Below are 24,053 nucleotides of genomic sequence, written 5' to 3'. Positions count from 1 at the left end.
AGGCCAGTAACCCCTGATTACCCCAAAACTTTAAAGAGAAACTACTATAGTATGTGTTTTTCTAAAATATATATTTTTCAAAGAAGCTCTGTTGGTGGGTGCAGGTTTTGGTATTTCTCTGCAGATAAAATCCTTTTCTGGTGGAACGGTGGACTGCAAGAAGAAGTAATTGTGACGCCTTAGGTTGCGGTTTTTAGAAATCAAACACTGAAAATATAGTACTCATGCATTTTTATATCATGAAGAATGTATTTGAGGTATGACATAAGAGAGAAGGATCCTTTCTGGCTATAGTGAGAATTTTTTGCGAACTGAGTGGGCTATTTTGAGCAGTGCAAAAGGTTAGGTTGGAAAAGCATTGTGAGAAATTGACTGACCTCACTTCCTCAGTTTATGTGACCCTTTTTTTTTGTCAAATTTTTTTGGTCAAATATGTGACCCTTTTTAACTATGCAGAGATAAAAAAGTGAAAATATTTGCTAAAGAAAGGTTTGCATGAGAAAAGCCTTGATAGGAACTAATTTCAGCACTATAATTCTCTCCCACAAAATGCTCTTTTTTCAGGGAAAATTCTCCTGTAGATACTTCTTTCTGCTGTTGATTTTGCATGCAGAAGACTTTGCACTTTTACAAAGTGAAGAATTGCCAATTTTGATTACTTTCTCTAATAGAATCTTAATTCTGTACAACCCTAGGTTAGACTGTTTGGATTTTTGACTGGTCTTTAGTGAACCTTTGTTTCATAATCTTGAGCTATGTTTATAACACAAGCTTTTTCCTTTGCCAGGGAACCATGGCAGCAGATTCCGAAAAAAACAAGACGGGACAAAAGTAAGTTTCTTAAATGTCCTGTATTTGCCCTGTTGCTGCTTATTAAAGAGCTTAAAGCCATATATTGCAGGGGCTGAGAGATTCAGATGAAGCCTTTATTATGAGTATGTGAGGAAGAGGTTGCATTTATGACTGTACGCTGAATATAATCAACTCTCCATGTAGGAAGCCTCTTGTGGCTATGATGTATTGTTTTTATGGAGTTGCATGTCGCAGCAGATTAAGACACTGAAATCATGGGAGGCCCCAGGCTCCATTGAGGGAAAAGTCCCAACCAGTAGCTGGCACGGTATAATCTTCAGTATCCATGAAGAAGGAAGAGGACAAACTCAAGCCTTACAGAAGCAGTAAATGTTAAATTAAAACTAATGCATGAGGTTCCCTGTCAGTATCTGAAAAGCCTGGTATTAAAATCCAAAAGTTCAGTGTTTGCTTGATAAACATCTTCGCATTTGAACATTTCACATTCCTGAGGTAACATTGATGTTTTATAATTATTTTGAAAATGTATACCAATCAAACACAATACTAGTACAGTTCATTGTACATTTAAAACTGAAAACCAGGATGAATGCTGTTGGGCTGTTCATTATTGGAGTGAGTCCAAAGTTGGTAGAAACAAAGTAAATAGATGTGCCTGGAAGACTTTGCCAATTGGTCCAGTTTACTCGTGTGAAGGCCTTGTTGGTCATCCAGCAAACATTGAAGTTTATGAGTTCTTAATTGAAAATTCTGAGTATTTATTTCCGACTAGGGCTTATATTTTAACATTTTCTAGTCTGGGGAAGGGTTGCCACATGAAGAGGTTTCAGGATGGTGCGTAGGACATCAATTCCTTATCTGTAGTTCGGTGACCCCCTGCGGTTTGGGACTCCTACTCGGGGTCCCCAAATGCTTAGAAATAAAATATCAGTAATGACTCAGTGGGCATCCCGGTATTGCAATAATGATTTGGGGGGAGTCCCTGGATTCCACTAAAGATTAAGTGGGGGTCCACTGAAGTCTAAAGGTTAAGTACCACTGGCCTAGGAGGCCTGGCTAGTTAAGTGTTTCCGACCGTGATTGTTTTAGTGAATGATGTCATGTTTTATAAGTTGGAACTTGTTTGTTGGGCATAAAGTCTTAATTTTGCACATGAGCTGAAAGATGATCTCTGAACTGTTTTCTTCCACGAAGGACAGAGTGGTGTCAATGTGAAACCCCAAAGATTTAGCACAGGTTGAGAGACAGGAAGTCCCTTTTCGGGTTTATAGTGTCCTGTCATTTCTGGATCTGACACTGCTTTGTGCACCGTTGATAAGGACGTAGTCAGTCTTGGTTGGATTTGATATGCAATGAACAGGGACCATCCATGTTTGATTGGAGCCCAGGAATGCCCTTAGTTTTTGGATGCTGTTAGCTATCAACACTTTTTGGTGGAGTTGTTTTTTTTTGTATGACTGTGCTGTTGATAGCGACTGTATACTTGTGTGTTGACACTAGCAGGTATGTGTAAGCCGAATTGGGTTAAGCTTAGTTTAGCAAAAGTGCTTGCACATGTTCGTTACTTGTTGGGTCTGTTTCATGTTGCTGGTTTGTCTTGTAAATGACCGTATTGCAGGTGTACAAACATTGTAAATCTGATCTTCTTGTGTCTTTTTACTTTTTCCAAGGAAGGCGGCGAAACGTGAACTGCGTAAAGAATCTGGTAATCTGGTATGAAGACCACCAGAACCGCTGCCCTTATGAACCACTGCTATCTGAGCTGGATCCTCTTTTTGGGCTGTACACCACAGCTGTCTGGCAGTGCCAGGCAGGCCACCGCTACTTCCAGGACCTACGCTCGCCACTGAAGCCTTTGAGCGACTCGGAATCTGGAAGTGAGAAAGGTGCGTGCAGCTCTGTATCAGAGGTACTGACTGTCCCTGGTGTTGGTTGATCTGACAGGTCTCTGGACCCTCCCCCCCGGACCTCTCTGGTAGACGCTAACAATCCACTGTACCAGGACCAGTAGTTTTAGAGCATGCCCCCAGAGGCTAATGGTATGGGATTTTGTGGGTATGCAGGAGTGGTGAACTTGGATAAATGATCAACCTGATCTGTTAATGGGCTTCTGCATAACAACCTGATCTATTTAGAAGGGAACGAGCGAAGATCAAAACTCATCTGAAATGGGGATTGGGGGGGCGTGGCCAAGATGGCGGTGTGAGCGGACGCTTCCTCCCGTAGCTCCCCCGGCCCGGCTCAGCTCGAGCCCCGGTTCCTGCGCTTCTCTCCCCCCGCGGCTGCTTTGCGGGCGAGGGGACTGTGCCGGAGTTCCTGGGGCACATTTTGATGCCGCTTTGACCCCTGTCGCCCCGGAGGAAGTGCCCTGAAAGTTTGCTCGCAGATCGATCCTCGGAGAAGGGCTTGGGCCGGACCGCGGAGAGGAGCCTGGGGGCGGAGCGTGTTGCGGCGCTGTCCGGGCGCCTCGGCTGGGCCGAGGGCTGAGTGCCGGTGCTCCCGAGGGATCGGACCCGAAGTGCTTTGCAGAGTGCGGGACCCTCCGGCCGGAGCCTACGTGATCGGAGTCGCCGCTGGGCAGCAGACCCTGGACCCTCGCTGGTGCTCTGACCCTTCGCAACTGGTGTCGGTGAGCGGAGCGACGTTGATCCCAGACCTGGAGGCGGGGGACGGAGGCGTTTAAGCGGCGGCCGATCTGGGCGCGCCCGCCGGTGCAACTCTGGGGCACCTGCTCTGTACTTTCCTGGCCCATTGCAGCCCGGCGGTCTGCGGCGGTCTTGTTGGCCTGGGCCGCCCTCCTGGGTCCCGCTCTTCCGCCATCTTGTCACTGGGGAGCTGGAACTGGCGACCCTCCCGGCGCCCTTGCTGAATGAGTGCCTCCTTTCGCCCTGGCTCCCGCTCCGACTTCCCTGAGAGTGACCTATTGAGGGACCCTGACTTTGGCCCTGCTTACCGCGCTGGTCGGTGAGGTGATCGTCTCGCCCTGGCCTGAGCCGCCATTTTGTCGTCTGTGACGCGTCACCCTTGTCCCCGGCGGGGCCTTCACATCTGGTGCCCACGAGCGACTGGACGCATCTGCAGCGGCCAGCCCTGAGCTTTGCCCACTGCGGAGGCCAGGATGACTGGGAGAGGTGGCGCGAAAAGGGGGGACCGCACCCTGCCAGACATGCTCAGCAGGGCCCAGCAGCAGAGGGACAGGACGCAACCATCCCCGGGGCCCTCTCGGCCCTCGGCAGACGCCACTGGAGGCGAGCCACCGGTCACGAGGTCCTTCATGGAGGACTTATTCAGCTCCCTCAGGGAGGACTTCCAGACGCTCAAGAGCGAGGTGGCCAGCGAGGTCCGAGAGGTGCGCAGAGAGGTCGAGGGCCTTGGCGAACGTGTTGACACGGTGGAAACGGCAGCCCAGCGCCGCGATGAGGAGATAGTCCATCTCCAGCAGGACGTTCTCCGCCTACGGGAGCAATGCGTCGAGCTCCAGGCCCACTCTGAGGACCTTGAGAACAGGTCCAGGCGGAACAATATCCGGGTGCGGGGTGTTTCATCCACAGATGAGGGATCGGACCTGGTGGCCTATTTGCAGGACCTGTTCCGGGAGATTTTGGGAGAGGACGCGGACTTTCCGATTCGCATAGACAGAGCGCACAGAGTGGGCCGCCAGCGCCAGTCATCGGCACCCCCCCCTGATATTCTGGCGTTCCTGCCGGACTTCCCTTTGAAGGAGCGCATTATGACAGAAGCCCGCAGGAAGCAGCCTTTAACCTTCAGAGAGCGGCCTGTGGCGCTCTACCAGGACTTGTCCGCCATCACGCTGCAGAAGCGTCGGTCCTTCCGGATCGCTACGGACTTTCTGCGGGAACATGAGACGCCCTACTCTTGGGGTCACCCCTTCCGTCTAATCTTCCGATGGAATGGAGTGTTACATCAGCTGCGCTCCCTCCAAGACATCTGCGGGGTGTTGGGACTCACAGCCACGGAGGAGGACGGAGCGACGCCCGCATGGAGACGTCCCGAGAGACGGGGCCGGCGAAGATCGAGGAGACGACAATCGCCGGCGACTGCGAGTCGCCCTGATTCCCCTACCGTCAGAGCGGAAATGGCGGAGGCCCTGAGGGCGGCGGCCGGGACCTTGCCTGAATCCGGCGGCGTGGCCATGACGGCCTAACTTCACTCCGGGGGGAGAGATTCTTAGCCTCTACGATGCTGGGTTGGGACTGGGGGGTTGGGGGGGGATAGTTGGAGGTGAGTGGCTGAACGTCCACTTGATTGATTTCTGCAGACTTGCCCGTTCGGGCTGGACTGAGACAATGGGGTGTTTTTCTTTGTTTATGGGTTTGGCTAGTTGCCGTGGGTTGGTTCAGGGAGGGTTTAGGAGTTGGTTTGTTGTTGGTGGGGTCCCGTCCGATACTGCCCATGCACGCGCGAGGCCGGTTCTGGCCTTCCCTGCACCCCTGCCCCGCGCGCCCCCTCCACTGATCCCTCACTTGCTGCATAGCGCTTCGATCCCCTGGGAGCGATGCCGTCCTTGAAGGTGGTGACCCTTAATGTTAAGGGTCTGAACAACCCTGTGAAGCGTAGGGCGATCCTTTCCCTGCTGGAGGGGACGCAGGCGGACATTTGCCTTTTGCAGGAAACCCATTTACTTTCCAATGATTGTCATAGGTTGCGCTCTGCCAAGTTCCCCACCCAATTCTTCTCTTCGGCGGCGACCAAGACTGCGGGGGTAGCCATTCTTTTAGCCAGCTCCTTCAGGGGCGAGGTGTTGTATAAATATGCCGAGCAGAAGGGGAGGCTCCTAGTGTATCGCATGCGGCTTGGAGGTATCGCCTTTACGGTTGGCTCCGTTTACAGCCCGAATGACCACCAGGATCGTTTCCTGGCGTCAGTGTTGGTGGACGTCACTGCCTCGCCCGATCGCCATGTTGTCCTGGGGGGAGACCTAAATATGGTCTTCGACTCAGCTTTGGATAGGTCTGCCCAACGCTTCCCGCAGACGGGGGAGCTTTCTCGAGCGGTGCGAGACCAGATTGCTGAGATGGATCTGCATGACCTCTGGCGCACGATGCACCCCACCGATAGGGACTATTCATACTTCTCCCATGCGCACCGCACTTATTCGCGGTTGGACTACCTCTTGGTGAGCGGGCCGCTTCGCTCGGCCGCCACGGCGGCAGACATCGGGGTCTTGTCCCTGTCCGATCATGCACCGGTTTCCGGAGTCTTTGCTTGGCCGGCGGCCCCCCCCTCTAGAGGGATGTGGCGGCTTCGGGATACGCTTCTACATAGGAAGTCGGTGGTGACGCGAGTGGGGGAGGTTATTCAGGAGTACCTGGTCCACAATAGCAACTCCGACACGTCTCTAGCGACGCAGTGGGCGGCCTTGAAGGCGGTCCTCAGGGGGGAATTTATTTCCATTTCCTCGGCGGAGAACAGAGAGCGGCAATGTAAGAGAGACGAACTGACGGCGCAAGTCAGGGAACTTGAGCAGGTTCACCGCCGCACGGGGGCTCCTCGGGTCTGGAGGCAGCTGAAAGCGGCGAGGAAACTCCTCTCTGCGCTAGATCTAGATCGGGCGGAATACGCAGCGTTGCGTCTGAAGCATGCCTTTTATACGGGTGGAGACAGATGCGGTAAGCTCCTGGCCCATCGGCTCAGGGCTGCGCGGCAACGCAATGTGGTGAAGGAGTTAGTGGGCGCGGACGGGGTCCCGGTTTCCGGTGACGCGGATGTGGCGGATTCTTTCCGTAGCTTTTACGAGGCGCTATACGCCGCGGATCCCTCCCCGCCGGGAGAAGCTGAGGCCTATCTGGAGTCTGTGACCCTCCCGTCTCTGGAGCCCGCCCAGGCGGACCATCTGGAGAGGGACATCCATGTGGTGGAAGTCGTCTCCGCTATCGCACGACTGAAGCACGGTAAGGCCCCGGGCCCGGATGGCTACACGGCCTTGTTCTACAAGACCTTCTGCTCCACTCTGGCGCCTCTACTGGCTCGCCTGTTCAACTCCTTCTCTGAGCCGGGGGCCATTCCGCCGGACCTTCTTTCCGCGACGGTGTCGGTTATTCCGAAGCCCGGGAAGGATCGGACCCAGTGCGGTTCATATCGGCCTATTTCGCTTCTGAATGTGGACCTTAAGCTCTACACGGGGATCCTGGCGGCCAGACTTGGCCTGCACCTACCGGGCCTGGTGGAGGCGGACCAGGCTGGTTTTGTGCCCGGTAGGCAGACAGTCGACAACACCAAGAGGGTGACGCACGTGTTAGAAAAGGCCTCACGTGTCCCGGGGGAACGGATGTTGCTGTCGGTCGATGCGGAGAAGGCCTTTGATAGGGTTCATTGGCCGTACCTTGAGCTGGTTCTCGGGAAACTGGGGATCGGCGAAAAGTTCCGCTCCATGGTCTTCAATTGTTATAGGCGACCGTCAGCGTCGGTGCGGGTCAACGGACACAGCTCTAGTAGTTTTGCCATTGAGCGTGGTACGAGACAGGGATGCCCCCTCTCACCGCTTTTGTTCGCCCTCTATATGGAGCCGTTCGCCCAGAGGATTCGCGACAATCCGGACGCTATTGGGGTTGAGATGGGTCAGTATACCCATACTGTTAGCCTATATGCGGATGATGTCCTGCTGACCCTGGATGACCCCAGGCGGTCACTCCCTGCCTGCGTTCGCGAACTGAACGCCTTTGCGCGCGTGGCCGGCTTTAAAATGAACATGTCTAAATCGGCTGCCCTGGATGTGTCGCTCTCCGCGGACACCAGGCGAGACCTCCAGCGTCTTTTCCCTATGCAGTGGTCCTCTTCCACGGTGCCGTACCTGGGGGTCCTGCTTGCACCTTCGCTGCCCGAGATGGTCAAGGCCAACTATTCTTCCCTTGGCAAGAAGATTAAAGAGGAACTCGGCCGATGGGGCAAGGGCCTGCTCTCGTGGCTGGGCCGTATCGCAGCGGTGAAGATGACGGTACTGCCCCAGATCTTGTATCTTTTTCGCGCTCTACCTCTCCAGCCCCCTGTGGGTTGGATACAGCAAGCGCAAGCTGACATCTCCCGTTTCGTGTGGCAGGGCCGCAAGCCTCGGATGAAGAGGGTTCTTTCCACGCTTGCACCGGAGGCGGGGGGTCTCGGTGTTCCGGACCTCCGGAAGTATTTTCAAGCGGCGCAACTCCGGTATTTGGTGGAATGGAGCAGGTGGGAATCGGACAAGCACTGGCTCTTTCAAGATCAGGCGGTTGCAGGTCGCACCCTTCAAGAGGTTCCATTCCTGCGGCGCGCACACCGCCCGGCTAATCTCTACGCCTCCTTTGTCACCCGGGTTCCGCTACGAGTGTGGGATGCGGTTTGTGAACTCCGCGAGCTAACTACTTTCCCATCACCGTTCACGCCCATAGTTGGTAACCCAGACTTTACTCCGGGCCTGGACCCGGGCGCTTTTTCTCACTGGGTGAGTGCGGGTTGCAGGGCGCTCTTTCAGATTTACGGGCCGGAGGGCGTGCTCCCTTTCCAACAACTCCGACAGGACTTTGGTCTGACGGAGGTGGACAGACTGCGTTATATGCAGGTCCGTCACTGGGCTCTCCAACCCCAAGTGCGCGACGTCGCAGCCCGTCAAATCACACCTTACGAGCGGTGGCTGGTGACCCGGACCTCGGATGCCAAGCTTATTACTGATCTGTATAAATTTCTCCAACCCCCGCCGTTTCATTACCACAACCCGGGGAGAGAGCGCTGGCACAGAGAGTTGGGCAGAACCCTGAGCCACAAGGAGTGGGACGGGATCGCGTATCGGGCGAGGCACTCTGCGTACCACACTGGGCTGACGGAGACTTTTACCAAGGTGTCCACCTACTGGTATTACACCCCGGAGAGGCTCTACGAGATGCACAAACTCACCGACAAGGGTTGCTGGCGAGGCTGCGGACAGGAGGGTACTCTATCGCACATTCTCTGGGGGTGCCCGATACTATCTGCTTATTGGAAGGAGGTCTTAGATGAGGTGGACAGGCACTTCGAGGTTGAACTCCCGCGCTTCCCGGCGTATGTCCTGCTAGGCCTTCCCAACGACTTGATGTACCCGCTGAAGTCCCGCAGGGGTAGGCAGATTGCTATTGCGCTAGGCTCAGCGGTTCAAAATATCCTTGTGCACTGGCGCACCCCCACTGCCCCCTCTATCACTGGCTGGTTACACAGACTCTGGCAGGTACTGGGTATGGAGAAGATGTCGCTCACAGTGGCTGGTAATGTTGACCAGTTCGAGGAGCTCTGGCACCCTTTCTTGGCACTGTTGTCCACGGAATTTCGCGAGATCACATGTCCGAGGTACCTGCGCCTTCTTAGGCTGACGCCGCCGGCGGCTCCAGCGGATTAAGAGGGATGGGATCGGGGGGACTGGGGGCTGGGGGTGGGTGGCTGGGGACCATGTTTCTATAACGGGCTATTGGACGGGAATGTTGGGGTATTGTTTTCTTCTTTTTCTTTTTCTGGGGATGGGGGGCTTGGAGGGACTGTGTTGTTTACGCTGTGTTGCGGGTCGCTACTCATGCTTAGCTTTGATTGGGAGGTTGGGGACTATTGGAGGGTTATTCGCACGGCCTTCTTGCCTTACAGCATTTGCCTTTTTCCCCCTCCGGGACTGCCGACCTCCCCACTTTCCACCAGAATTGCTGCACCATGCCTCCTTTTGTACTGTATGTAAACTTGACCTCCTAATTCCCTTCCCCGTGTTTTTATGTTTTAATAAAATGCTTTAAACCTGAAATGGGGATTGATTTAAATCGTTTGTTTATGATATTTCAACTTTGTTTCTCCAAATTGAAGCATTAATGTATATGATGTCCTCAGTGTGCTATAAAACACAATTAGGACATTTTTGTAAACGTGCAGTGACTCTTGGTATAAACACTGTCTTAGAACCTTCTATACTGGGCACCAATTGCACATTTGCAAAACCTCACTAATTTCAGAGTTCCTACTTAAAACTGCTTGAAAAACAACACAACTGCTTCTGCAGACTTCCAGGACAGTTTAGGAGAATAATCTGTCATGGGGTGCAGCATTGTAGTAACATCTGATGCAAACTGCCTGGATTGAATGGTAACTGTGCTCGTGGGTGACTTGTTGAGTGCAGTACAGTTTGCCAACAGTACTTTAATTAGCACACTGAGAGCTCTGGTTATCCAGAAAGTGTTGCTTTCTGTTTCAGCATCTTTCTCATTATTTCTTTAACCCATGCTGTAGTTGGTGATGGCGAAGAGGTTGGCAACTCTGACTCTTATGATGAGGACAACTGTTGGGAACCAGCGGAGATTCAACAGCATCTGCAGGCGGATGACCAGACTACCTCTCAACAAACTTCCCAACAGGAGGCATCCCTGCAGGACAGTGGTCCCCTGCCCTTTGAACAGCACCATATTGAGACCTTGAGCGCAGAGCAAGGACTGGGAGAGTGCCTTGAACATCGGACGACTAGGGAGGCAGAGGACCTTGGCACAGTGGTCTGTATGCCTGTCCCCATGCGGGTTGGCCCTAGCCATGGAGCTTTGTTTGACAGTGTGACACAGGGTACTCTTGGCGAGGTAGTGAGCCGTTGTCCCATGCAGGACATGGTGTCAGGTTCACAGGTGATAATTATTGCTGGCCACGGCTATGAGACTCTGACAACAGATGGCCTCCAACTAAATGTAAGCAGTGGTGGGGAGGACATCCCTTGTGGCATGATGGAAAGTGTCACAGCCTACACACAGACGGAGCCGGAAAGCATGGACTCGGCGGAGCAGCTGCAGCCGACTGACAGCATGGAATACATGCACACAAAGACAGGTACATAGATTCTGCTTGGGGGTGGGCAGGTAGGGGCGCCTGCAGTCCTTTAATGTGACTTACTGTTCCACCTCATTTATCTCAAAACTCCTTTTTATTTTACTGAAGTCCATTTATTTTTTCAGTAGAAAAACGTTTCCTAAAAAAGAATTGCTTTATCAGATAATTGTTGTAACACTGCCAATATTTATTCTGTTAGGTCTTTTATACTATCCAGATGGTCCTCTCTCTCTAAGAAGATAGCTGGTCAGAGCTGCCCTGTAATCATGTTCATTTATGCAGTCATTCTTTAATTGTTCGTTCCTAAGTGTGGTTGACCGATAGAATAAACTGGATGGAAACACGATATGAGTGTGGCAACCTAGTTAGGAATCTTCTAAACATAAATACATTTATTAAAAATAAGCCCAAACAAATGACCTACCTCTTTTCAGGACCTTCTCACGGCTGCAAGAATCCATATTGGTCTGGTACATTGAAGTAAATTATGCTACAGCAGAATTCATGTCCATATCATCATCTATTATGTTCGTCCCACCTCCTTTTGAGGTCTGCAGTTTTATATAATGCTTAAAATGCAACAAGAATGGATCTATTATATTGGATAGTGAGGGAGTGGGTATAAAGCTGTTAGAATATAAGTAAAATATACGACTAATGTACATTTTAAGCACCACTTTCATGGCCAGTAAAAACAGACAGTTATATTTTCGATCAGTTGAACTCTGAGTGAATTAATGAAATGAATATGGAACCTATAAAGCGCATCTGCATAAAGAGGAAGAAATAGGATTATTGATTAAACACCCAAGTTTTGAGTCCTTTCCTAAAGGCTAATAGATCAGTTTTCTTTTCTCAGTTCTCAGGGAAGAGAGTTCCATAGTCTACATGTGGTCACAACAAAACTTCTACCGCCCCACCTGGCTTTCTTGTATTTCGGCTAACCCTGGCCGTTGAACTCCACTCTGCTCGCTGAGTTTTCCGCACCCCGCGTTACAAGGAGCTCGCTGAGTTCCGAAAAACAGAGGAAAAAGCAGAGTTTTTTCCCTCACTCGTGCTCGTCAATGTCACGTTGGCGACTGCGAACGGGGAAAATCAACCTCCCAGCTGTATTTTTACTTGTTCGCGATAGTCAACTTCAAGTTGGCGAGCACGAGCGTGGAAAATCAACCTCCTGGCAACATTTCTCCTCGAGGGGGGCAGGTTTCTCATTGCGAGTGGTCTCGTAGGCTCGCGACCGCTGGCATTGAGAAACAACCCGTTTGCGTTGAGAAAGCTGCAGCTCGAGTAACAATCTACTTGAGCGGCAGAATAGGAAAGCAGAGACCGCTTGCGCAGTGCATGGTGTTGTTTGTGATGATTGCACAGTGCGGACAAGCATCCACCACTGTGCAATCACCGCAAACTGCATTTCTCTATCGTACTCCGCTGCTTGCGGAGCTCTGCGTAGTGCGGCAGAGTTTTGTTTGCCATTTGCAGAGTTCCGCGTAGTGCAACTCCGCTAACTCCGCCCAGAGTTAATTTCAGCACAATAAGATTGTATTCTGATACCAACCTAAGAGGTCTGGAAGGAATATACCATTGGAAGCTATTCTTAAGATATTCGGGACCAATACTGTGGAGTGATTTTAAAAGCAATACACAAGGCTTTAAAACCATACACTGCTGTCTGGAAGCCATTGTAAATGGCTGAATGCAGGGATGGGTAATGTGTATCGCCCGACGCCCGAGACATTAAGATTTATTGCAAGGGCAAGAAGTTTTAATTACTATTTTGTCCAAAGGGCAAGTAGACTGTAAATTATGGACTGAGATCAAACTATCCTCTGACCTCTTCAAATTAGCAGTCCGTGTCTCGTCCTCAGTGTAATCACCTAACCCAGGCACACGAGTCATGACACAATTTATAGCAAGATGCAGAGGAGCCTATTTTTGTTTATATAGCCCGCCTGGGCAGTCGAGAGAGTAAAGCACAGCATGAACTTTGTGCAGCACAGAATTTTCCACATGGAGCTTTTGCAGCTGGAGAACACTTCCAGCAATGGCAGGTAGGAGACAAGCTTCTTTGCTCCTTGCTTTTACCAGCCTTTTTAAAAAACTTAATTCACTCTTCTGATGCTGTCCTTTCTTGGCTGCACCTTTGGGCCTCTGTGCTGAACCCAGGCCGCTCTCCTCTCCCCTCCCCTCCCCTTCTCTCCCCTCCCCTTCCCTTCCCTCCTCTCTCCTCCCCTTCCCTTCCCTCCTCTCTCCTTGCATCCGAGGCTTGCATTAAGGTGCTTGGATTTATTTTGTCATGCAATTCTTGGGCCCCTCTCTGCGCACATTGCTTGCTGTCTGTGCTTGAAGTCTCAGCCTCTTTAGTGTCAACCAAATCTACATTAACCCCTTCCAGGCTGATGACGAGCTCAGCTCGTCATGAGCGTTACCTGCCGTGCGCTCATGACGAGCCGAGCTCGTCATGAACCGTGGGTTTTTTAAAACCGCCGCGCACAGCGGGAAAAGCCGCCACAGCTATTACACTCCCTGTGAGGCTCTCGTGCAGCCCACAGGCCACCCCTGCTGCTTTCATTTTCACGAGCCCTAATTTGTAAACCAGTGTCTGCACTATGCTCTTTTCTTTCCCCTATGGCTCTGCATTTTTTCCTTCACCAGCACACAGGAATTGGACGCCAGAAAAAGAAAACAGAAGGGGCAAGGCAGAGGTTGCCAGAAGGCAGGTTTGCAGTGATATGTTTACCACAAACTAAAAGCCCAAACCTTACTGTCTTGATACGATTTCACCAACATCTTTCACATGAAGCTGAGAGGCTTTATATGCTGTTCTGTGCAGCACCAAACATGACTTTAAAGCAGCACTGGGGCGCTAGACTAGGGGTGATTTCTTTAAGTCAGTATAAATGCCATCCATTAGCATCTGCTACATGATGCGACCTCAGGCCCTCACAATGACTATAGCCAGGGCCACTGGAATTGTGATCGAACGTCCGCAGTATTTGCCACATAATCCATCATCTGCTGCAAAATTTGTTTCTAGCTCAAACGATAAAAAAGTTACTAAAATGCGACTTTGCGTTTTGCTGCGCAGTGGAAGCCTCTTTGTAAAACCGGACTGGTCACCTTTCTGTTGATTATTGCTGTATTTGGATGTTCATGATATACTAAAGCCTCCAACATATTTCGTCCTCTCTTGCTGCATAATTCCAGTGGCCCTGACTATAGCTCTGGTCTGACTGACCACAGGCGTTCCCGCATGTGTTCCATTATTCCACATTTTACCTAATTTACAACAATAACAGGCAAGTCTCTGAAAGCTCTTTTTGTCCCTATTACCCCAAGCAAACACTTAAAGTTAGAGTTAACAACAGTGCTCCGTTGCTGTTTGGCAATTTACTGCAGTGTTAGGTAGCTCTTATTAAAATGAGTTAACCTTTATGTGAACACTGCTAATCTTGCAAGATTTGGAAATGGAGGACCAGAAAAATAAAACACTTGCCGAGGATCTCACAATGTAGCTAAGTGGGGGTGAGTCTAGGTTAGAGGCTCAGCACTCATTTGGAAGCTGATAAGCCACAAGAAGCTGGTGCACTGCACGCTAAGATAAGGCAGGTACGTGGAATGGTTACCTCAAATGTACCGGGAGGGGTAAATAAACAAAGGAGCATGTATGGCTGGATAGTGTGTTTATACAGTACATAGAAATGGACTTCTTAAAAGTTTACAGAGTAAAGCGTACATAGTAACGTAAATGTGTCCAAATAAATCGTGCTTAGAGTAGATAGGTTGGTGAGGCTCTCTTTTGCTTCACAACAGCAAGACTTGTGGCTTTCAGGCTGTAAATGCCTCTCTGGGCCTAGAAGTCTGTCCTTTGTGTTGTGCTGGCTTTCTCTAGCCTATGCCCTGGATTCTATATTACAGCTACATCTTTGCAAGGGAGCAGTGCTTGAAATGGCACTACAGAGATATGGTCTGCACCCCAAGGCAGTGAGGAAGGATTGTTTTTTATGCCTTTGGAAAGTAATCACATGCAAAGCAAGTGAATATACTACATGTAGAATGTCCCGTTAAAAGCTGTGAAACTCAGAAAGAGCTAACGTTACAAACCTCTCCTGAGATGCAGCAGAAGAAAGTGAAATTGTTTTTATGCTGTGTGCTTTAGTTTATATCAGAAATCACAAAATGCCAACAACAGAACCTCCCCTACTTTACACACCAACCACATCAACTTGTGTTAATGACACTTCCTTTTCTTGTTTACTATCTCAGCACGCTGTCATTTTTCGAATTCCCTGTCCAACTTGTCTTTGTCTTGCTGTCTCAACCTTCTGCCATTCTTGTGCCCAGTCTAAACCTCATGTTATATCTCTTTCCCCATCTAAGTCGCCTTCATTCTCTTCCTTTTGGATCTAAGGGCCAGATGCATCAAAGTGTTTTGCCCATTCTGTGCCTATGTGAAATGTATTCATGCATATGGCCCTAAATCCTCAAACATCTCTAGACAACATTTACTCTTCTTTCTTTTTCTCCCAGTTGGGTGCTCACCTCTGTCCCCTCTCAAACCCCTGATGTAAAACCACCATCCCCCACTTCCCTTCTGCTCTCCATTCTGAAAGTAAAAACGATTCACAAACTATTGTGGGTGGTCACCTCTACAAAGTCTGCACCCATACCCTCTCAAAATGTAGCTGTGCAAGGCGAACAGGATGCCAGCGAAGAAGAAGGAACAAAAGATGTATGACTCACTATTGAAAAAATAGTTCAAGAAAGAGGTGATGGGGCTTGAGTTAGAACTGTTAGGGGGAACGACTATGGTCGTTAACTGATCAGCAGGTACATTCTGTGAGAAATTGCTGTAGACTGTCTTTATCTTATCCTGGAAAGAGGTTGTTATGGAGACGCAGAAAGCTTGACTCACATTTGTGTTTTTGTTTCCAGATGGCTTGGCAAGATTTCTCACTGTGGCGAATAGTTCTTTTGTTGAGTTTTTTGAAACTTCAATTCTGTTGTTCTAGAAGCCAGTTCTCTGTTTGAATAAGCATCTTGTAGGTGCCTCAGGATTGTTTGTACAGTCACTTGTCAGCGAAGTTATAAGTAAGTCTTCACTTTCTTTCCAGCTTGCGACAGGACTAGTTCTGTAGTACTAAGACTCTCTGTGAACCAGGGTTCTGAAGACATCGTTCTCAATTTCTTTTTACTATTTTTATTTGGTGCTATGAAGTCCAAAGAGGAAGTAATCCATTGATCAAAAGATAATGCAGCCTCATTAAGAGCCATGAAAGGCATAGGGTGGTTTTGAGCTAACGATGATTACAGAGCTTCAGGTGTAATCGTGTGCCAAGACCTAATTTGATTGACTGCCTTCGGCAAAGCAGAGATTGATTTCGCTGTGCAGAAGATGTAGGTTTCAAGAGTGAGTAGGACAGCATAGTGATCGGGCCAGACCAACGAAGGGGGAGGTGACGTAAGGATACATTTTTTTCAGAGAAAAGGCCATCCAGCAGTTGATCTGACGAATGAGTGGCACCTGATACCTGTTGGGAGAGACACATGTTCTCCATGTATATCAGATGGACCGCATTCTTGTCATTGGCATCTTCCAGGTGAAGATTAAAGTCGTCTAAGATGTGAAAATTAGACGACTGAAACATGGTGTCTAGGATCTGGCTGATAGCATGTATGGAGGCTATCTTAGGGCCTGGGTGTCGATAAATAAGCAAGCCATCAAATGAGTGATGATTTGTAAGCTGTATTTTAAAAGATAGCGCTTTTAGATCATTAAGGCAGCTATGATTAGTAAACGTGCTTTTCATTTTGCTTTGATAAATAATGGCTAAGCCACCCCCTCCTTTATTTACACAGTCTATGTATAGAAAACTCCTGTGGGGACTGCGGTTGCCATTTCTGGGTCTGAGGCTGTCTCTGCCCAGGACATGAGGAAACTGGCAAGGTGTCTGGCGCTGAGCATGGTCCGAGCGCGGATGGGTGCAGACGGGGTTGCCTTAGGCGCCAGCGGCGCGCCCGCGCTGGCAAGTGATTTAAATAGGCCTCCATACAAGGGGGCATAGCCAATACTAGCACTGGAGGGCGGTGCAAATTACCTTAAAAACTGCTGGCGAAAGGGAAAGGGATCAAGCCTAGGGTCCTGCCACCCTGCAGGCCTTCACAGACTCCCCTGTGAAGGACAGTTATTGGAAAAAAAATAAAAGCAAAACAAAGTGATGCAAAATTTAAAATGAACAGACCATTAAAAACAAGCATTTACAATGCAATGGTCTCGGCATCATTAAAGGTAGAGCTATTGGCATTGCTCATGACATTTCTTTTTTTTCCTTTAAATCATAAATAAATGGCATTGTCATTTACATTGTCAATACACACCACTCTGCACTCAACTGCACTCACCTGCACTGCACTGCACTCAACTGCACTCACCTGCACTGCACTCACCTGCACTGCACTGCACTGCACTCACCTGCACTGCACTCACCTGCACTGCACTCACCTGCACTGCACTCACCTGCACTGCACTCACCTGCACTGCACTGCACTCACCTGCACTGCACTCACCTGCACTGCACTGCACTCACCTGCACTGCACTCACCTGCACTAAACTGCACTGCACTCACCTGCACTGCACTCACCTGCACTGCACTGCACTCACCTGCACTGCACTCACCTGCACTGCACTCACCTGCACTGCACTCACCTGCACTGCACTCACCTGCACTGCACTGCACTCACCTGCACTGCACTCACCTGCATTGCACTCACCTGCACTGCACTGCACTCACCTGCACTGCACTCACCTGCACTGCACTCACCTGCACTGCACTCACCTGCACTGCACTGCACTCACCTGCACTGCACTGCACTCACCTGCACTGCACTCACCTGCACTGCACTCACCTGCACTGCACTCACCTGCACTCACCTGCACTGCACTGCACTCACCTGCACTGCACTCCACTCACCTGCACTGCACTCACCTGCTCTGCGCGCACTGCACTCACCTGCACTGCACTCACCTGCACTGCACTCACCTGCACTGCACTCGCACTGCACTCACCTGCACTGCACTGCACTCACCTGCACTGCACTCACCTGCACTGCACGCACTGCACTCACCTGCACTGCACTCACGTGCACTGCACTGCACTCACCTGCACTGCACTCACCTGCACTGCACTGCACTCACCTGCACTGCACTGCACTCACCTGCACTGCACTCACCTGCACTGCACTGCACTCACCTGCACTGCACTGCACTCACCTGCACTGCACTCACCTGCACTGCACTCACCTGCACTGCACTCACCTGCACTGCACTGCACTCACCTGCACTGCACTCACCTGCACTGCACTCACCTGCACTGCACTCACCTGCACTGCACTGCACTCACCTGCACTGCACTGCACTCACCTGCACTGCACTGCACTCACCTGCATTGCACTCACCTGCATTGCACTCACCTGCACTGCACTCACCTGCACTGCACTCACCTGCACTGCACTCACCTGCACTGCACTCACCTGCACTGCACTGCACTCACCTGCACTGCACTCACCTGCACTGCACTCCACTGCACTCACCTGCACTGCACTGCACTCACCTGCACTGCACTCACCTGCACTGCACTGCACTCACCTGCACTGCACTGCACTCACCTGCACTGCACTCACCTGCACTGCACTCACCTGCACTGCACTCACCTGCACTCACCTGCACTGCACTCACCTGCACTGCACTGCACTCACCTGCACTGCACTCACCTGCACTGCACTCGCCTGCACTGCACTCACCTGCACTGCACTGCACTCACCTGCACTGCACTGCACTCACCTGCACTGCACTCACCTGCACTCCACTCACCTGCACTCCACTCACCTGCACTGCACTGCACTCACCTGCACTGCACTCCACTCCACTCACCTGCACTGCACTGCACTCACCTGCACTGCACTCACCTGCACTGCACTGCACTCACCTGCACTGCACTCACCTGCACTGCACTGCACTCACCTGCACTGCACTGCACTCACCTGCACTGCACTGCACTCACCTGCACTGCACTGCACTCACCTGCCCTGCACTCACCTGCACTGCACTGCACTCACCTGCACTGCACTCACCTGCACTGCACTCACCTGCACTGCACTGCACTCCACTCACCTGCACTGCACTCACCTGCACTGCACTCACCTGCACTGCACTGCACTCACCTGCACTGCACTCACCTGCACTGCACTCACCTGCACTGCACTCACCTGCACTGCACTCACCTGCACTGCACTCACCTGCACTGCACTGCACTCACCTGCACTGCACTGCACTCACCTGCACTCACCTGCACTGCACTCACCTGCACTGCACTGCACTCACCTGCACTGCACTCACCTGCACTGCACTCACCTGCACTGCACTGCACTCACCTGCATTGCACTGCACTCACCTGCACTGCACTCACCTGCACTGCACTGCACTCACCTGCACTGCACTCACCTGCACTGCACTGCACTCACCTGCACTGCACTCACCTGCACTGCACTGCACTCACCTGCACTGCACGCACCTGCACGCACCTGCACTCCACTGCACTCACCTGCACTGCACTCACCTGCACTGCACTCACCTGCACTGCACTGCACTCACCTGCACTGCACTGCACTCACCTGCACTGCACTCACCTGCACTGCACTCACCTGCACTGCACTCACCTGCACTGCACTCACCTGCACTGCACTGCACTCACCTGCACTGCACTCACCTGCACTGCACTGCACTCACCTGCACTCACCTGCACTGCACTGCACTGCACTCACCTGCACTCACCTGCACTGCACTCACCTGCACTGCACTGCACTGCACTCACCTGCACTGCACTCACCTGCACTGCACTCACCTGCACTGCACTCACCTGCACTGCACTCACCTGCACTGCACTCACCTGCACTGCACTCACCTGCACTGCACTCACCTGCACTGCACTGCACTCACCTGCACTGCACTCACCTGCACTGCACTCACCTGCACTGCACTCACCTGCACTGCACTCACCTGCACTGCACTCACCTGCACTGCACGCACCTGCACTCACCTGCACTCCACTGCACTCACCTGCACTGCACTATGCACTCACTGCACTCACTACTCTGCACTGCACTACTCTGCACTGCACTACTCTGCACTGCACTACTCTGCACTGCACTACTCTGCACTCACTCCTCTGCACTCACTCCTCTGCACTCACTCCTCTGCACTCACTCCTCTGCACTCACTCCTGCGCACTCACTCCTGCGCACTCACTCCTCTGCGCACTCACTCCTCTGCGCACTCACTCCTCTGCGCACTCACTACTCTGCGCACTCACTACTCTGCGCACTCACTACTCTGCACTCACTACTCTGCACTCACTACTCTGCACTCACTACTCTGCACTCACTACTCTGCACTCACTACTCTGCACTCTGCACACTCACTTTGCACTGTGCGCGCCGCCGATATCATGGAATCTTCCACCACACTTTCTAAAACTCTATAGTCCGAAGCATAATAGGCACAGAACCAAAAGAAGGGTAGACATTGCTTAAAATAATCTTATTGTATTTATGAGAAGCAAAAGCGAGACTGTGAAATGTGCTGAATATCAGTTTGTTATGAATCAACAGAGTGGAGTTAAGAAATAGTAATTTAGAATCCGGGTTAGAAGGAGTAGTAATCACAAGCTGAGCATCAACGGGCGCGAAACAGCGTGGTGGGCGCGCAGGAGACGCAGCGTGAGCGTGCACATCAGCTGAAGATCGCCGGAGAAGATTCCGAGTCTGCCTGCTGCCCTGACTGACCCGCTGCGGAGGGAAAGAGCCCGGTGAGTGGGGGTAGAGGGGGAGCGGCAGAGAGGGAGTGGGCAGAGAGGGAGGGTGTGTGTGTGTGTGCGTGTGTGTGTGTGTGCGTGCGTGTGTCTGTCTGTGTCTGTGTGTGTCTGGTGTGTGCCTGCCTGCCTTTGTGTGTGCGCGTCCACAGACCCTGGTCGGCTCGTGCACCGCTCTGTACTCCCTTGCGAGCTTACTCGGCGACAATAGTTCTCGTTGCCGAGACCTAAAAAGGGGGAGCATGAGAATGGGCCCTTTCCAAGATGGCGCCCGAAATACTGGGAGCCAGGCAACTCCGAACTGGTATTGAGTACCTAACGCAGCCGATACCTACAAGGAAAGTAACAGTGGGCCAGACTGTAGCAGTCTCAGATGTGCCCCAATGACTGCTCTAACTCCTTTTCTTCCTGACGGACTCACAATTTCTGCTTTATGAAGTTCGATAAGGGTAGGATTTATTATTTCCCTTCTGCTTTCAAGTTACTTTTCGAAGCTAAGGCCCATTTTCAATAATTAAACCTCTTGTGCATGTGTTGCTGCTGATCTCACATTTACCTTATGTGCAATAGAATGGAAGCTAAGGAACCTAGGTTAATGCAAAAACCCACAATAAAAAACACTGCTCCCAGTGTAATTTCCTTGGAAAACTCCAAAGAGAACCTGGTTTAGACAATCATTGGCAAAACTAATAGGTCTCACCTATGCAAGAGCTATTGCCAATGTGTTTTAGCCATGTTGTACAGTAGCGCAGCTGCTGTTCAGCATGGCTAAATGTTAGTGGTGTAGAGGAGAGTGGCATGGAGTGTCGTAGAGTGGAATGGCGAAGAGTGGAGAGTAGAGTGTTCTAGAGTGGAATGACATAGAGTGTTGTGCATTGGAGTTGCATAGAGTGGAGTCATATAGTGGCGTACATAGATGTGATGTAGGGTAGACCGCTGTAGAGTGCATTGGCGTAGAGTGTTGCCAAGTATAATGGTGCAGAGTGCAGTGATATAGAATTCAGGGGTGTACAATGCAGCGCCTTAAAATGCAGTGGCTTAGTGGAGTGCAGAGGTGTATAGTGGAGTGGTGCAGAGTAGAGTACAGTGGTGCAGAGTGTAGTGGTGCAGAATAGAGCCGCATAGAGTGCAGTGGCATTGAGTGGAGTGCTGCAGAGTGGCGTAGAGTGGAATGATGCAGAGTAGAGTGGCATAGAGTGCATTGGCGTAGAGCGCTGTGGTGTTGAGTAGTGTTGAGTGGCATGGAGTGCAGTGGCGGTGAGGGCAGTGTCGCAGAGTGAACTTGTGTAGAGTATCGTAGAGTGCAGTGGCATGGAGTGGCATAGAGTAGAATGGACTGTTGTAGAGAGTAAGTATTCAAATCACATCAAATATGCTTTATTCGATCGCTAGTAACAAAGTATTGGAATTGAGTGTTGCAAAGCATAGTGGCATAAAGTGCAGCAGCATAGAATTCAGCAGCGTACAATGATGTCGAACAATGCAGCATCATAGAATGCAGTGGCGTAGAGTAGAGTGGTGCATAGTAAAGGGCAGTGGTGCCGGACAGAGTGGCGTACAGTGCAGTAGTTTAGAATAGTGCAAAGTAGCATAGAGTGGCAGAGAATACAGTGGCATAAGAGTGGAGCGATGCAGAGCGCAGTGGCGTGGAGTAGAGTCATGTAGAGTGCATTGGCATAGAGTGCAGTACTGAATAGTAAAGCAATGTAAAGGTCAGTGGTGTAGAGTGCATTGGCGAAGAGTAGTGACGTAGAGTACAGTGGTGCAGAGTAGAGTGCAGTTGCGTAGAGTGCAGTGGCGTTGAGTAGAGTGGAGTAGAGTAGATTGTTTCAAAGTAGAGTGAAGTGGCGTGGAGTGGTGCAGGGTAGAGTGCAGTGGAGTAGTGTAGGATAGATGGTTTCAGAGTAGAGGGAAGTGGAGTGGTGCAGGGCAGAGTGCAGTGGTGTAGCGTAGAGGGTGTAGAGTAAATTAGTGTTGATTGCAGTGGCACTGAGTAGATTAAAGTGGCGTACTGTGGATTGTTATAGAGTGCCGAGGCTTAGAGTTGAATGTTACAGAGTAAAGTGCACTGGCATAGTGTATTGGCATAGAGTGCAGTGGTGCAGAGTGGCGTAGAGTGGACTGGAATGGCTTAGAGTGGAGTATACATGGTGTGGTAGCACACTGCCATTACAGGCTACACATTTTCAATTGAAATGATCATTACATTAGCACATAAAGTTTTACTAATAAAACTATACAGCACACAAACGATAATATGTGGAAATGGCATCAGCTAGTGTGTGCTTTCCGGATTATGATATATTCTGAAATGCTTGCACAGATATTTGAAAGTTCATGAAAAAAAAATCCTACCCCCTGTGTCCAGAAGTTTGTTGCATAAATCCTCTCACTTTGAAGTCAGAGAAAGAAAAGTAAACACCATGCTCTCTCGGAAGAGAGAGTCTGACATTTGACCTAAGTGTTCAAATGCTTGGTGTGAAAAGGCTTTGCTTCCTTGGGAGGAATGGGCTCACCATGTACAACCTAAAACAAAAAAGCCAGAAAATAGAAAGCCAGAAAATGTGAGGTACAAACCACAAAGCCAATAGCAAGCAAAGAGCAGAAGGAATGCATTCCCAGGGAAGCTTTCTGAATGTCCCCAGGATATCTTTAGCAACGCGTTAACCCCTTCAGCGCTAATGACAAAGCCAGCTCGTCATGGGCGTTACCTGCGCTTCGCGGATGACGAGCTGGCTTTGTCACAAACCGCGCATTTTTCACATTTCAGCGCACAGCGGGAAAACCTGCTAGCGCGCTAGAGGTTAAATGAAGGCGTGTCACTGGCATATAATACTATAAAAAATAGACTGGGATTTTGTCCTTCCAGAAAGTGTCAAAATGAACAGATTTGCTGTACTTCAAAACCTCAACTCAATGTGCATCCATAAAATCGCATACTGCACAATTCACACTCGGGAAAACATGTTTTTCAGTGCACCAGGGAGGAACAAAGGGCCATACACAAACTGTTTCAAGGAACTTCACTTGAAGGTCAAGCAGGTGGCCTTGCAACATCATTGATGCATAAAATCACATAAAATAATAATATTGGAATAGAACAGCGCAGGAGAAAAAGATGTTAGAGTAAAATATTATGTTAATCATTTACCACATAATAACATGTATAGCACTTTTTGATGCACTCCTGGGGGTTTGTTTGTCAGCGATCAGATACTTTAGTCAAAGGGTTAACTCAAAAATTTGAACCGGTCTTCTGATTCTAAGGGCAATTACAATTAAGCCATCAGATCACAACTTCCTTGAAGAAAACAGAGAATCTATGACTGAGCGTTGACAAACTCCCCCTTTATTGTTTTCCCTCAGTGGGAAGCAGCACTTTGATTTCATCCAGACTCCGTGCGCTACCCACTGGAACCTAAAATTATGTCAGCAGAAGATAAAACGTCATCCAAAGGAATATGGATTGTTGCCAAAAAAAAAAAAAATCCGTATTAAAAATACAATTGGAATGCACTATTTAATACATATATATGCCACTTATGTTGTACACATAAATAGTTATT

The 24,053-nt window shown here is 50.3% G+C and overlaps 1 protein-coding gene across 3 annotated transcripts in view; it reads left to right on the top strand.

The window, feature by feature from the left end:
• ZNF653 (zinc finger protein 653) overlaps window positions 1-24,053 on the top strand; it is a 221,612-nt gene that overhangs the window by 5,369 nt on the left and 192,190 nt on the right. For all 3 annotated transcript variants that reach the window (XM_078684259.1, XM_078684278.1, XM_078684268.1), the window contains exons 2-4: window positions 788-831; window positions 2,484-2,699; window positions 10,042-10,623. In XM_078684259.1, the coding sequence (XP_078540385.1) occupies window positions 788-831; window positions 2,484-2,699; window positions 10,042-10,623 (842 nt within the window). The remainder of the gene's footprint in view (window positions 1-787; window positions 832-2,483; window positions 2,700-10,041; window positions 10,624-24,053) is intronic.

This window comes from Lissotriton helveticus, chromosome 1_1 (assembly GCF_964261635.1).
Source record: "Lissotriton helveticus chromosome 1_1, aLisHel1.1, whole genome shotgun sequence".
In the NCBI taxonomy this organism is placed as follows: Eukaryota; Metazoa; Chordata; class Amphibia; order Caudata; family Salamandridae; genus Lissotriton; species Lissotriton helveticus.
This window is presented reverse-complemented; position numbering and strand designations above follow the sequence as displayed.